At 35.5% G+C, this 16,570-nt stretch overlaps 1 protein-coding gene across 1 annotated transcript in view; it reads left to right on the top strand.

The window, feature by feature from the left end:
- Positions 1 to 433: 433 nt before the first annotated feature.
- Sesn3 (sestrin 3) overlaps positions 434 to 16,570 on the top strand; it is a 66,110-nt gene continuing 49,973 nt past the window's right edge. The window contains exon 1 of the mRNA XM_076846508.2: positions 434 to 751. Within this exon, the coding sequence (XP_076702623.1) occupies positions 674 to 751 (78 nt within the window). The 5' untranslated portion in view covers positions 434 to 673. The remainder of the gene's footprint in view (positions 752 to 16,570) is intronic.

Below are 16,570 nucleotides of genomic sequence, written 5' to 3' on the forward strand. Positions count from 1 at the left end.
GGAGCTGATCTGCCAGTGTTATTTGCATATAACACACCCTCTTTTTCTTATTGGCGGAGCCGTGCACATTGTATTCCCTCCCACACCACTACCTAACCCGCCATCTCCCTTCGGTTCTGAGCCTCGGAGATAAACTTAACTTGCCCGGAGATTCAAGGCATTTTCGGCCTCTGCGATTGGCCGGTGAGGCTCTCAGCCGAGCCCTAGAAGCTCATTGGCTGCGGCCAAGCGCTCTGGGGGCGTGGCTAGAGCTGTCCGATTAGCGGGAGGGGGCGGTACCGGAGTGTGGAGGTGGTGAAGGTGGTGGGACGGCGGGGGCGGGGCCCGCACTGAGGCGCTGCGGCGGCGGCGGCGGCGGCTGTGGTGGCGGCTGCTCGTCCTAGGCTGGCGGGGGCGGGGGTCTGAGGATGGGGGCGGGAGGAACAACGGGCCGGTGAGGAGCAGCCGCCGCCGTCTCCGCCGTCGCTTCGACAGTTGTCGCCGGTGGTCGCCTCACGCACCCCGGCTTGCTTTGGGGCCGCTGCCTTCCATCTCGACATCCCGCCCGGAGGAAGCTGAGGCTGAAGCTCGGCCGGGGGACGGTCCGGCCCTGCATCTGCGCGACTGGCGGCAGTGACAGCCCGGCCCGACCCGCCGCCCGCCCTAGCCTTCACCCTCGGCGCCCGCAGCCACCATGAACCGAGGCGGCAGCAGTCCGTCGGCCGCCGCCAACTACCTGCTCTGTACCAACTGCCGGAAAGTGCTGCGGAAGGTACGGGCTTAGCCTGAGGTCCGGCCGGAGATGGGCGCCTGCCGGCCGGGGTCGGGCTGCTCGGGGCGAGGCTCGAAGGGATCCCTGGCATCGTCCCTGCGAGGCTCAAAAAGATCCCTGGCTTGGTTCAAGCACGGAGACAGAAACAGGGGGCGTGAGTTTAGGGTGGAGGGTTCGGGCGTTTGCTGCTTTTTATCTCCGCCGGGACAGAAGCTAGTCCCGAGGGGTTGGGATTTGGGGGTGGGGGAATGCCTGTGGTCTGTTTTCAGCTCGCCTTGGTACCTAGCTATCCCCGGTCTGCTCCTCGGTCAGATTGAGGGAGGGACTGGTTGGAGCCTCCTCCCTGTGCAGTTTAGCCGTAGATGGAGGTTGGGATGAAATCAGAGCAGCCTGGTCTGGTCTTGAGGAACCCTGGCTCCCTCTCTGCTTTGGCTAACTCTGATGGGTGCTGTTTTTGTTTATTCTGCTGCCTTTGCTTTGCGCGCCATGCCGGACTCCCCCTTTTCACATTCTTTTGATGGTAGTCTTGTGTCTATAGTTCAGTCACGAAGGAACTATTAAGGCATCTTGAACTTTATGCCCATGGGAAATGCTGTTCGACCTTACAGTTCCTCTGGTGGGGTTACAGGAGAAGACCGAGATGGACATGGGTTGTCTCCCTCCTTAGCACCTCCACCCCGTGTTGATCCAGAAAAATCAGACGCACCATCAGCTTAATGCTTCCCATAGGGACTGATAGAAAGTTTACTCCAGTATTGTTTAGCTTACTTGGCTTAATCACTCCGTGGGGGATGGGGAGGATAGGATGGAAGAAGGAGATGAAAAACTCTCTTTAGACTGAGAAGAGTTTTAAAATTAGATTTTAACTGCCTCCACGAGTAATATTATAATCAGTTTATTCTTCTCCAAACTCTTATTTTTTGCATTGCATTAAGTGGAAACCTTAGATGAGGTGTTTCTGTTTGTCCACTACAAATGAATTAAAATTGCTGAGCTGTGCAAATGCACCGGGTCTGAGAGCTAAAATGAATATGGTACCCTTCCCCCCTGCCACACACACACACAATTTCTCTATATACAGTCACTTTGGGATTGTTCTTTATATATGAAAGAAAGCAAGCAAGAAAGCACATAAGTAAGCAAGCTCAAATATTTGCGCTCTTTGTCCAAAAACTGTTTTTCTTCCTCTGTGGGTCAGGCCAAGTGCCAATCAAAGTTGTTTTTCAAGCCTCTTTTCCCTGCAGTAGGGCTGCTGCTTTTTTTTTTTTTTTTTTCCTCCTATTTTATTTGAGAGCTTGAGGAAAGCAAAGAGATTGCAGATTTGAAGTTAATCAAAGAATTAAATATGCCTTAAATTGTGTTTATTGGATATGTTTCTCTTGAAACAGATTTTTATTAAATGTGCATGTTGAGTATGTGCAGTTATTTTTTTCCATAAACTTCGGGATCAAATTACAGTTGATACTTGCTCAGCTCATTGTAGGGCAGCTTGTGAGAAATGTAATGGATCAGAAGTGCAGATCAGGTTAGTTGAATGTTAACTCTTTCACTGCAGGGCCAGTTGTCATCTGAATTTAGTTCTTAAAAAATATTATTCCCTTACTTTAAAAGTGAAAGGTTGTCTTTGACATAAAAAATATGTCTTTAAGACATATTTTGATTAAACTTAAGCTTAGTTAAAATGACAGCAAGTTTTTTTTAATCAAATAAGAAAAAGATGTGCTGTTATTGACTGAAAAAAGATTTTTTAATGCCTATGGCAATTTGTTAGGCTAACAAAAGCTTTGAAGGTGATATTGGGCTTCAAACTATTTTATTTTTCTTTTGAGAAAACTGTGGCTATGGATCCATGGTATTTTACTAGTTAAAACATCTTTATTTATTTCTCTTGGTTTGTTAAAATCTAGTATTTGTTTACCTAAAAAGAATATCTTCATTTTTAGACATTATTGAGAAAATATGAAAAATGGATGTGAACATTTTTATATTTTATAATTGCTATGCACATCTCTGCCAATACTCCAGTTTTTAGTAACTACAAGGTATTTAATGTTGATTCGTGTAGTAGCATGAAATGAATTTAGATGGAAATAGAATTGTTTGTGCCAGTTATGACATGACTTGGCAACATTTGTAGCTTTTTAAGATTGCCTTTCTTAAGTGCTCTTAAATCAGTGTCTAGCAATTTAAATTTTTCATCATTCTAAGAATAGCATGTAAGGGTTTATTTCTAATAAGGACATATTTTTCTTTTTGTTAGAATGTAAGTAAAATTCATCTATCACTTTCAAAAAAATGTGATTCTGTGAGTTTATCTTGTGTTTTCCACTAATGTAGTGTACACTAATAAACAAATGGATCATAGTGCTTTGAATTTTAGTTCAGTGTAGCTTACAATGGAAGAATGAAAATCATGTGTATCTAGTGTAAATTATACTTTGCTGTTATAAACCCTCAGTAATGATGAGGGAAAGGTCACCTTTTTATATGACAAAAATTTCTGGCAATATGTTTAATTTGGGAGAAACATTAAAAAGAACTGAATTCACAGTCAAGTAAACCTATTTGTTTTAATCATCCAGTACTTAAATATTCAATTTTATATTGGATGAGAATCATTTATTCATAGAAGTGTCCTTTCAAATTTGATTCAGTATCTTCTTAAATATTAAATGTACCAAATTTATAACTTAGGTACTAACTTATCTCTAGGAACAAATGAACAAACTATCATCATATTCAAAATTCCTATTAAGTCTAACTTACTCCATTGTCACACAGTATAATAAAGTTTTTAATGAAACAGGAAATTCTTCTATTTACTTTGTAAGGTTAACAAGTTTTGAAATGTGACATATTTTACTTGAAGAAATTCCAGTGACACTGAGATGAATCTGATCCTTTAATTTGAAAAGTGGAATGTGAAACTAAGGAAGGTAGGTAATTGTCAGTCCAGTCATCTTCCAGTAAAGAAAAGTTGGTATATTACAATGTATTTTGAGTATTGAACTCTTATTATTACTCTAACATTTAAATTTGTTGGTATGTGTAGGAGTTCTAGTGATATATCTTTGTGTGGTTATTATGCTTTTTAATTTTCTTTATAAAATCACAAATTTTGACAATACTTTAATGTTTTGTAAGCATAGATACTGTCAAATTTGAAAATTTTAGATTAGGAAGTTTATTAAATATTAATACTTTTATGTATTTCAACCAATAGAATGGGTTTACTTATACTATGGACTAGTAATTTATTCTACTTTGGTTAATCAGGTTTCTTGTGTTATACAGTTTTGATTGTCAAAAGCAGTTTTTTACTTGATTTTTATCTTAAATAACCTAAGAGGAAATCAAATAATGAATTTATGACAGCAAAGTTTTATGCAGTGGTTTTCAAACTACTTTATAAGACGCTTCAGGGTTTTAAAATACTTAAATTGGATTGAAATTTTAAGTATCTTTTAAATTATTTAAAAAATTTAGGAATACAGCTGCTTATAACATGTATACATAATCCACCACATTGGAGCATACCACAGTTATCTTTTGTTACAAGATTATTCTTATGCAGGCCTTTAAATCAAACTTGTTCTGTTATCTTTGTACATATATTTAAACTTTTTTGCTGCTGTTATCTACAGGAAAGAGTCTCATTAATTATGAAGGCATTGGCCTTTAAAAAAAAATTCCTGTACATATCTGCTCATGTTAAATTTCTGTGAGAACACAAATACTGTTATCAGTAATTGTTCTTTATAACTAAAATATGTATCAATTTTTTTGTATATTTATATGCTTCATAATTTAAGTTCAATATGAGATTTAATTTATAAAAGCAATTCTGCTACTTCCCCCAGCTCCCTACCACCAAAATTAAAAAAGGCATACCTGCTAATGTAGTGATACTGGAAGCCATAAAGATATGTTTACAATTGAATCTTATAACAGGTCTTTTAATTTTGAGCAAAATAGCCAATGTCCTTAAAACCTAGTTTTCTTTGGAAAATGTGGATAATGTCTACCTGCTCCACAGGTTGCTTCATAGCTCAAGGAAGATAATGTGTCTTAAGTACTTTGTAAATCACGAAGTACAACTATAAACACAAAAAGGAAAGGAAAAGACTATATATTTATACTTTTTCCAGAACATCTAAGTTCTTTTTGTGTTGTTCAGTACATGCTGAGTAATTTGGTTAATGTTCACTTTTCTCTTCAATTTGTTGCCTGCATGAGAGTTAAAGATTATGCTTTTAGTTAGAATGATCATTTTGCATATTTTTATTTCCATATTTCAATTCTCTCACTCCACATACCCCTTAGTTAAATGGTAATGCAGTGCATTGTTTTTGGATTTTCAAATAATTAAATTACCTCTGATACTTCAGCATATAAGGGAAATTGCTTTTTAGTGCAAAAAGATTAAGAGTTAAGGATGTTTGTGCTTAATAAAGGATGGGGGTAAACTTAGCATAAAATACAGATTTTTTAATTAGTTCAGGAGAAGAGTTATAAAACTAAAAGTCTTAATCTTTTCTTCCCATCTCTGTTCTTTTCATTTTCTCCCTTGGAAAGATTGGATTCTAACAACTTAGGTTTGTAATGATCTTCACAACTTTAAGAGTACTTTTACATTATCTCTGACATACAACCAGGAAGTCCACTTAAATCTAATGCTGTCTCTGTAATAAACTATCCAAATTGTCTCCTGCAGTATTAAGGTTTCTGTGGAATATCGTAGCATCTGTGGAGTACCCATAGGTACCTAAAATTCTGCAGATAATAATGATTGGTAATTGAAAATTAGCCACTTTTTAATATACTATTGCAGATCAATTGGAGGAGAAGGAGAGTAGAGTAAGCTGGCTACTTTTATTATATGTCTAGCAGTTGTTTGGTTAATTTTTTTAATAAGACAGTGTAATAGTTCTCAAAATATGGTCCTTAGACCCCTGTGGGTATCCAAGACTCTTTCAGAGATCCTAGGAGATCAAACTTATGTTCATAATTTTTTTTTTGTCATTTTCTGTGTACAAAGCAATGGGGGTATAACTATGCTGGCCCCTTAATGTAAATCAAGATAGTGGCCCAAAATAGTCATCACTGTTTCCTTCACCACACAACACTGGGGGAAAAAATTGTCACTTTCTCTGAAGAATGTCCTTGGAGGACAGTGAAAACTTAAATTTTGTTTAAATCCTGACTATTGAGTACTCACATCTTTTTACCTGTTGATGAAATAGGAAGTTCATAAAGTGCTTCTATTGCATATCAAACTGGTTGTCTCCTGGGCAAACTTGGGCAGTTATTTTAGTTACAAGCTGAACTAGCCACTTTTTCACGGAACCCCATTTTTACAAACAAACTGGTTACTAAGACTTGGGTATTTAATAAACTTTTTATCTTAAAGATGAGTAATTTGAACTGAAAGTTAAAGGAAAATAATTGACAATATTTGTTGTTAGTGATAAAGCTCAGCATGCAAGGAAAAACTAAGTTTGGAGAACATATATCTGCCTTCATTAAGCTAGAAACCTTCCCCGTTCTTAAAGGTGCTCCCCTTGAGATCAAGGATGTTATCAATAAATGTGATTTTTTGATATTGTGTAATAAAATGTGTCAACATTTGGAAGATCTGTACAACTCATTGAATCAGTATTTTCTAAATGACCCCTGTATAAAGTCATTGATACTCAGGGCTTTTCATTTTTTTCACCAGCAAACAACCAGTTAAAGCATAATGGACACAAAATCTTAAATCTAGCCATTCTTTTTATCCCTGGCAGTGCATATTGTCATTTGTTGTCCTTGAATTTTCAGGATCACATTACTCATTTTTTAGATGTTTACCAAAATCATATATGAGTAAAAGAGCCGTTCAAAATGCAAGATGAACTAAATGATATTAATGTAATATAGAATGTTAAGTTCACAGATGTGGTTTCACATTCCATATTGCAATTAGCCTTGCAGAAGGTATAGTTATCAAGTTCTGTTGTATCAAAGAGTAATCATCATCATCTACTTTTTTCAACTACATGTCTGTGTCAGGCTAGATTTCCCTCACATACTTCAGTCAAAACATATCACAATGGATGAATGGAGAAAATCCAGTTGTCTTGTAATAAACACACATTAAAGAGATTTGTAAAAAAATGTAAATGTCAATCTATTTTGTTTTGGGAAATAAAGTTATTTCCATAAAAATATGTGACTTGTGTTAGCATGTAGTGGATGTTATTATTTTCAGTGAATTCAACATGTAAACTTTTCTCAACTTTAATTTCTATTAGTAACCCACACATAAGTAAAACTTTTTTGGTGTCCTCAATTTTTTGAGTGTACAGAGAAATCTGAGACCAAAACCTTTGAGAATGGCTAAGTCAGAGTTTACTGACAGTAGAGAATGGTAAATATAAATGTGATTCTATGGAGAAAATAAAAAGAAAATGCTATAGCACTGATAAAAAATGTGGGTAAGACCAACCCGCTTCTGTGCTGTGTGGGAATCACTTGTAGACATTGCCTAGCACCTTTTCAGTGACATCCTAGAAGCTTCTCTATTACCACAGTTACGTGTTGGCTAACTAGAGATGATATTCTTTGATTTTTATAAACATCTCTTTACCTGGAAGAAATGGATGGTGGGGAATCTTTTGGATCTGAAGGACTGTTCTCCCTAGTACTGTGCAATAACTGAAGAAATGTCAGATTTAAACATTATGCTCCAATGATTGATGCTTGGCTGCAAAGGAGAGAAAGACCCTGAGTAGTACAGCTAAAAGCTGAGAAATGTGGGAGAAACAGCAGTGGAAGGGACAAAATACAATCAGACAAAAGTGTCAATATACTCTACTGATAACAAGCATTGTTATCACAAAAGCAAAATCCTCAGTATAGACAAAAGATAGGATAGCTCTGAATATGATAGTCCCTAATCATCTTTCTCAAAGCTATAGGGAACTTTCCAGTGTGAAGTGTGTGTATCAGGTTTGTACACTCTACACAAAAGCTATGGCAGCCTATAACTGCCTGCAGTGTGGTCTTGAAGGTGAGGATAAAGGTTCATTTATTCTATCTGTTTAGATTTGGTGAGACCTTATGACTACCAATATCTAACCTATCCCTTAGACATCACTGCAATGGGAATGAGGATGGGGAAGGAAGTGAAATTTGCTATATACAGTAAAATATGTTATCAGACATTTAGTTACGTTTCCCATGACAGTTTCCTTAAACCCATCAGTAGGTTGGCTATAAACTATTTTAAAAAATATATCCACAGTTCATGTATGGAATTTTTACTTGTTCTTCAGTTATTTTTTTCAAAACACTTGTGATAACTCCCCAAAGCCTTTCCTAATCTTCCAACTTTCTTCCCCCTTCTGCTTATCCTCTAGATTGCAGTGCCATCCAATTATACTGTATTTATTGGTATATAATAACAATAATAATTTAGTTGTAACTAGCATTAATGATGAATTGTCATATTAAATTATAACTAACAAGTTAACACTTTTTTTTCCGTAACATAAATTGTCTTATTTGAGATCTGGTTAATGGAGAATATTTTTTAGCAAAGTGGGACTTTGATTTAAAGACAAATACTGGTGGTATTTTTATATTGGGTACAATATAGTTGAGCTAATACAATGAAAATTTCTCATTTTCTACAATAAGTTAGATATTTTTTTTAGGATATGAAATCCCTAAATTTTTTAGTTATAAATGGACAGGACACCTTTATTTTGTCTATTTACTTTTTTTATATGGTGCTTAGGATCGAACCCAGTGCATCACACATGCTAGGCTAGGACTCTACTGCTGAGCTACAACTCCAGCCCCAAAGTGTTTGCTCTTTACAGTCCTATTTTGTTGTCATTTTAAGGAACACTTTCAGAAGTGCAATAGTAAGGATTATTTGAGAAAAAAAAGTGCACTGGTGCCTGGGTTTTTTGTTTTTGTTTCATTGTCTTTGTGATTGTAAGAATGTTTCAGTTAACTATCATACTACTTTTTGAAGGGAATTTTGACAGGGAGTTAGAATATTTGCCCACCAAGAGAGGCATCAGGACACTAGCCATAACTGTTGGTCTTTCTCAGAAATGTAAAGGGGCCATTGTTTTCATGTGGACACATGTTCTACCTCTTGGAATCTGCTTGAGTTCTGTTGGGAATTGGCTAGTTTAAAGTGTTTAAGGGCATATCTTCAAACTTCCAAGATTCTCTGTAAGCTACCTCCTAAAGTTCCAGGTTGACTATAGAATTCTGATTAAACTTTTTCCTCCCCCACATACCCCCAGCCCTTTACCTTGGAAATCTCCCAAGCCAGCTGCAATCCCCTTGGCCAGCAGGCACTCCCTTGGTAACTATGAAACAGAATTGTTCTTAGGCTTGGACTACCCTATAACTAGCCTTTATTTTTTAGATCCACCCAGAAGTGAGTCATTCATTGGTCTGTGGGCCAGGATATTGGCTGCCCCTTGAGGGGATATTATGAATATTATGGATATAAATATTATGACATATTTTACCCTTATGTTGGGCAGAAAAACCTTGCATTTTCCTGCTCAAAACTTATGATAAGGTATGACTGGCGTTTTTACATTATGTGTCTTAAAGACAATATTGAAAGTGTCATAAAGAAGAATGAGCAAATATAAAATATGGCTAGTAAGACATACTTTCACTTTTTTCTCTGCTAATTAATACTACTTGTAATGAAGAAATACCATCTTATTTCTAGATGTCTATTTTATTTTCACATCTTACTGTACCGTAAAGATGGTCAAAGAAATTTATCTTTCCAATTATAGATACATACTGAATATTTAGAAAGATTAAATATACCTCATGAGTAACTAAAGGTGGATTTTGTGGGAGATCATTATAATTATCTGAGACTGACTCTTAGTTTCAGGATATATTTTGTAACATCAATAACAGTAGCTTCTATTGAATACTGCCTGTACACCATAGTCTGTACTATTTTTTTGCAGTGGTGGTACTGGGGATTGAATTTGGTCACTTAATCACTGAACCACATCCCCAACCTTATTTTGTATTTTATTTAGAGACAGGGTCTTACTGAGTTGTTTAACACTTCCCAAGCTGCTGGGATTACTGGTGTGCACCACCACACACAGCCCTTGGTCTGTGCTATTTTTAAGTTCTACATATTCTACCATATTTAAGTATCATAATAAATGATGAGGAACCATTACTCACGCTTTATGGATGAAGAACCTGGCTCAGAGGGCTTTAGTAACTTACTAAAGGTTAGAGTACCAATAAATGATAGACTCAGGATTGAAAACAGTTTGAACTCTGAAGATTAACATATTATTCAGATATAAGCACTGTGTTGTCTTATATTTTTCTTTATGCAGATGATTTATCAAGTATAAAATTGTGTAAAAGGACTAAAGTTCCTCATTGAGATGTATTCTATTATTTTCTCATTAAAAATGAAACAATCGTATTGAAGAGTTTTAATCTCTTGGACTTTTCTCTTTTATCTCCATAAATCCACTATTATGTGAGCATTCTTTCATAATTTTTCCCCTAACTTCCTAGCATATTTTGCACATCACTTCCTACCAACTAGTCATTCATCATTTCAGTGGCACTGAATTATTCAGTACTGCTGTAGTACTTTTGACAACAGTGTCTAGAAACATTTAAAAAAATATATTTTTAGATGTAGATGGACACAATACCTTTATTTTATTTATTTTTTACGTGGTGCTGAGGATCCAACCCTGTGCCTCACATGCCTCACATGTGCTAGGCAAGTGCTCTACCACTGATCTACAACCCTATCCCCTATAAACATTGAGTATTGTGTTTCTTGAATAGGACTTCTAAGAAATATTTTCTTTTTGTTACATTTTTTGTGGTAAATTTTTCATGGTTATTTATGAAAATAAAAAATAACATTAGTGCTCATTTCCACCATTCACTTTGGCTTTCTGTATAAGGCAAAAATGTTAGTTATGGGAGCAAAACAAAGCAAAAACCCTACAATGGGCATCCTTTCCCTCCTTTTTTTTTTTTTTTTTCCTATTCACATTCCTTACAAAAAAATTCTACCTCTACAGAAGAATTTCCAGTCTTACAAAAGATTTGTTTTGGAGAGAGGAAATTATGGCAGATGTAGGGCTGTTATTTATGGATTACAACTCTTGAGTTTTCCATAGAAGCACAGTAAGATATGTAGTTAAGTTCCAGAGTAATATTAGAGATATATCCAGCATTTACTGATTATAATAAATCTAACATCTAACATTTACTGATTAGCCTGGAAACCTAGCTGCTGTAACATTGTTTTAAAAGGAAAGTACATCCCCAAATCTAAATAACTGCTTCACTTGAAGCTGTCTTTTCTACCTTGTTCATTCTACATTAATAGGGTAATAATTTGGGTATAAAAATTCTAATTCTCTTATCATAAATTTTTGAATATTAAGATTAAATTCTCGGGGTTTGGAATACCTATTTGCATTATAGTTTTATTGATTTAGTAGATTTTGAAATACACCATTAATAATCTCATGAAATACATGTGTAGCTGTTAAACATAAGTTGTAGATTCACACATTCCTTAGGCAAAGTGTATTGTTGAACACCTAGAAATAGCATGAAATAGTGGATATTCTTTTTATTTTATAGGAGGCTACTTAATATTTGGTGCTCTTGAAAATGATGGAAAATAGCTAGGCACAGTGGCAAACACCAATAATTCCAGCTACTTGGAAGACTAAGGCAGGAGCATTGCAAGTTTTAGAGCAGCCTGGGCAACTCAATGTAAAACTATCTCAAAGGATGGGGGGGATATAGCTCCTGTAAAGCATTCTGGGTCTGATCTCCAGTTAAATCTAGTGGGAAGTTCTTTGACTAGTTCTTGTTAGGATTATCTATGGGAGACCATATGCTCATGTGGTTATCTTTCTGTTCTCTTTTATCTTAAGAAGTAATCTCTAATCTGATGCTTCTGGTTTAAAAAAAATCCCATTATATATGAGCATGAAAAAAAATTATACTGATGTATACTGATGACTAAATCTTTATTAGAGGATTACAGCGAACATATTTATCACAGTGGAAAATGGAAGAAATTTATAATTAATATTTACCTTGATATAACTTATTTAACTTTAGATACTTATAGAAACAATTCAATTTTTTTTTGTGGGGTACAAATCCAGCAACTAGATTTTTAAAATACCAAGTAACTAACTTGCATATTGCTATGAATGTGCTACAGGGTATTCCCGCTTCCATTTTAGATTGCTACTAAAATTCAAATGAACTGTAGCAGCATGCCTTTAAAAAACTACTGTTCTGTTCATAAAAAATACTCTGATGTCATAAAAATGAAATGTGATCTGTATTCTAACTCCTAACTTGTCCAACCTTTTTTTCAGTGGCAGGTATTCATTACATAATGAGAAAAGAGGGAGAGAAGCCAGGCATGGAAGCACACACCTGTAATCCCAGCTACTTGGGAGGCTGAGGCAGGAGGATTGAAAGTTGAGGCCAGCATGGATGGATGCCTTAGCAAGATCATGTCTCTAAATAAAAAAGAATTGGGTGTGTTGCTCAGGGGGTGGAGCACTTACCTAGGATATGTGAACTCCTGGGTTCAATCCCCATACTAGGAAAAAAAAAATAGAGGAATGTATTGTTATATAAAGCCCATTTCCTTTTATTCTACCTTTATCTTCAACATCATTTTAATATTCCTGCTTCATTAACAGTCCATTAACTGGCAGAAGCTGTACACCACTAGAAAACTAAAATGTAAGGCACTGTTTATTGTAGGTCAATCAATTCAAGATAAAAGAATTTCTAAAATGAAGATGTAAGTCAGTGGAAAAGCTAGATTTGGCTCATAGAAAATTGGTTCTTCAATGTACTTACACAGACACCAACTTCCTTAACAAGAAAGCTCAAGAAATGAAAACAAGAATCAATAAGTAGATGGTTTCAAATTAAAAAGCTTTTCTGCACAGCAAAGGAAACAAACAAACAAACAAAATGAATAGAGAACCTACAGAATGAGAGGGAATCTTTGTCAGCTACTCTTGCAACAGGGGATTAATATCCAGAATGTATAAAGAATAAAAACACCACAAAAAAAAAAAAAAAAAAAAGAAACCTTGAATAACTCATCAGTAAATGGGCAAAAAACTAAATGGACATTTCTCAAAAGAAGAAAATACAAATGGCCAAAAAATATATGGAAAAATGTTCAACATCCTTAGCAATAAGGGAAATGCAAATCAAAACTACCTTGACATTTCATCACACCCTAGTTGGAATGGCAAACATCAGGAATACAAATAATAAATGCTGGTGAGGAAGTGAGGGAAAAGTTACACTCATATGATGTTGGAAATCCAACTAGTACAACCACTTTGGAAAGCAGTATGGAGTTTTATGGTTTAGATATGAGGTTCTCCCCCCAAAGCTCATGTGTGAAACAAAAAAGAAGGTTCAGAGATGAAATAAGTTTATGAACTGTGTGATCTGATCAGTGGATTAAGCCACTGATGGATTAGTTGGGTGGTAACTCTAGGCAAGTAAGGTGACTAGAGAAAATAGGTCACTGGGGTCATGACTGGAGTTTATATTTTGTCTTTGGTGAATGGAACTATGCTTACTTGTTGACATGTCCTGAGCTGCTCCACCATGTACTTCTTCCATGATGTTCTGCTTTACCTTGGGCCCAGACCTATGGACTGAGACCTCTGAAACCATGAGGCAAAATTAACTTTTCCTCCTCTACACTGTTCTTTTGGTCATAGCAACAACAACAACAAAATGGATTAAAACATAGATTCCTCAGAAGACTAGGAATGGGCTTGAAAGGCTGAAGCAAGAGGATTAGAAGTTCAAAATCAGCCTCAGAAACTCAAGAGAAGCTCTGAGCAACATAGTGAGACCCTATCTCAAAATAAAAATAAAAAGTACTGGGGATGTGGGTCAGTGATTAAGTGCCCCCCAGTTTCATCCCTGGTTTTAAAAAAAATAAACAAAAAGCGAAGAACTAGAAATGGAACCACCATAGGATCCTGTTATGCTACTCCTTAGTATTTATCCAAAAAAATTAAAATCAGCATGCCCCAGTGATACAGGCATATCAATATTGATAGCACAATTCACAACAACCAAGTTATGGAACAACTCTGATACCAACCAACAGAAGAATGGATGAAGAAAGTGGTATATATATATGCAATGAAGTTTTACCAGTCATAGAGAAGAATGAATTTATGATATTTGCTTGTAAATGGCTGGAACTGAAGAATACCATGCTAAGTGAAATAAGCCAGACGCAGAAGGTCAAAGATCTCATATGCAGAAAATAGAGAGAAATAAGAAAACATAAAAAATGGGGGATCCCAAGAAAATAAAAGGGAGATCAGTTGAGTAGAAGAATGGGATTGAGAGGGAAGGAGGAGGGATGGGGAAAGGGAAGAACTGTGGAATGAAATTGACCAAATTCTGCTACGTAAATATATAAGTGTGTCACAGTGAATTCCAACTTTATAAAGCACCAATTTTTAAAAAACAATAAATGAATAGAAGGAAGACCAGTAGAAAAGAGGAAGGAGAGCAGGGGGAGGGAAGAGGGGAGGTAAAATAGAAGTACTAGGTGTTGCAAAGGAGCAAATTATATTCCATGCCTGTATTCATATGTCAAAATGAACCTCACTATTACATGTAACTATAGTGCAATAATAAAAAACATTTTTTAAAAAGAGGAGAGGGCTACATTTTTACATAAAGCCCATTCCCTTTTATTATACCTATATCTTCATCATTTTAATCTTCACAAACAATGAACTGTTTGGCAGAAACTATGGAGCACTTGAAAACTAAAATGTAAGGTGCTGTTTATTATAGATAATCCAAGATAAAGGATTTTTAAAATGAAGATGTAAGTGGAAAAGCTAGATTGGACTCATAGAAACCCGATACATATCTTTTCTGGAACATATGTAAAACATAGCTGGTTTACAATTATATCTAAGAAAAATTTACATACAAATACTAAGTTCCTCTTCACCATTTTATAGTAGATGTTTGTTTTTCAAGGTCAATTGAACTCATAGGTGACAGAGATATTTACTACTCAGCAGGGTTTTATTCTTAATGTCATTATAACTCACAGCAGTTTGCAAAACATTGGACAGCAATTTGTAGGAATTAAGTAGGTCTTGACTAAGTTAAGGTGTTTTTTACCTTTTTCCTTTTTTTTTTTTTTTTTTTTTTTTGGTGCTGCTGGTTGAGCTCTGGGCCTCATGTATGCTAAGCATATACTCTTCACTGAGCTATAGTCTCAGCTTCTTGACTGAATTAAAGATCCTTTCTAAGTTCCTATGATTGTCATTATGCTTTCCCACTCCAACTAAAACTTCCATTGGGTGGGTGATTGGGGTGATTAAACTATTTGTTAACAGAGATTAACAATTCCATTGGCTAATAAGCTTGTCTAGGACAAGGTTCTGAAGTGTGTTTCTGGAACCAGCAACATCAGCATCACTTGGGAATTTGTTAGGTTCCTAGGACACCACCCCTGAATCTGCTCTATCAGAAATTTTGGGGGTGAGAACCAACCATCTGTATTTAATAATTCTATCGTGTGATTCTGATGCACTCTGAGAACTGAGAACCACTCATCTAGGATTACTAAATCAAATGCTTCTACAAATGGAAATTATTTACATTCATTTCATCTTTAATGTGGATTAACAGTTGTTTTGCTTATTTTAAAAAAGGTCACCGATTTAAAACTTTCAGGTATAATCTGCTTTTATCTTATAAAAAATACCCTATTGTTACTAGATTCTGAACTTTGGCTTAAGAAGAAAAAGAATTGGGTTTTAAAACTTATTTATGACTAAAATCAAGTGAAAATATCTCTTGACATTTCTTGCTTACATAAAAATTAGTGCTTCAATACTAACATTGGTAGACTCTGGTGGGTCTTTCTATCTTAGATTATTTTTATTTCAAAGGAGATTTATCAATCTAAGCTTTTGTGAAGAAAAGGACTTATTTTCTTAAATCAAAGAAGAAATTATAACATTTGTCCTAAAGACAGATTTAGGATTTATTCATTTTTTAAAATTATTTTGAATCTTTAGACAAGAGCACAGGTGCACACATATATGTGTGTGTGTGTGTGTGTGTGTGTATACACACACACATGTATGTACATATGAATATTATGGTTATTCTTTATATATTATGGCTATTCTTTTTCAATCATAGTAGTTTGCTTTTTAATTACAAATGGTATATCAGAAAGTTACATCAGGAAGTCTACAAATTAAAAGACAACATATCTAGGATACATATATATATATATCATACATGGACCCTAGACAAATAGAAGGTTGTTCTTTGAAAAGGAAAAAAATTGTCTCACTTATTTTCAGTTCTATCTAGGACAGTGACTATAATTATATTTGTTGTTTGCTTGCATCTAATTTTGAGGTAATGGCTGTTTTCCTCATATTGTCTCTAATTTAGTACTAAAATTTAGCCTGTATTGATCTTATTTAGGAAAAATAATGGGTTCTATTAAATTGCCCCCACCATACTTCCAAGTTCTCTTGTGTAGTAGCTGCATCAGAAGTGTATGCAGTTACTTAATTCTAAACTGTGAAGAATGATGCTTTTCTATTGACCATTTTTCTATCTTCTGTGAGGAAAGGACTAATACAGTACCTTAAATAGAACTGTTTCCATGGCAATGGGCAGTCAGCTTTTGACTTTGAGTCTCATAAAAAAGGAAATTTATAAAAG

This window comes from Callospermophilus lateralis, chromosome 2 (assembly GCF_048772815.1).
Source record: "Callospermophilus lateralis isolate mCalLat2 chromosome 2, mCalLat2.hap1, whole genome shotgun sequence".
In the NCBI taxonomy this organism is placed as follows: Eukaryota; Metazoa; Chordata; class Mammalia; order Rodentia; family Sciuridae; genus Callospermophilus; species Callospermophilus lateralis.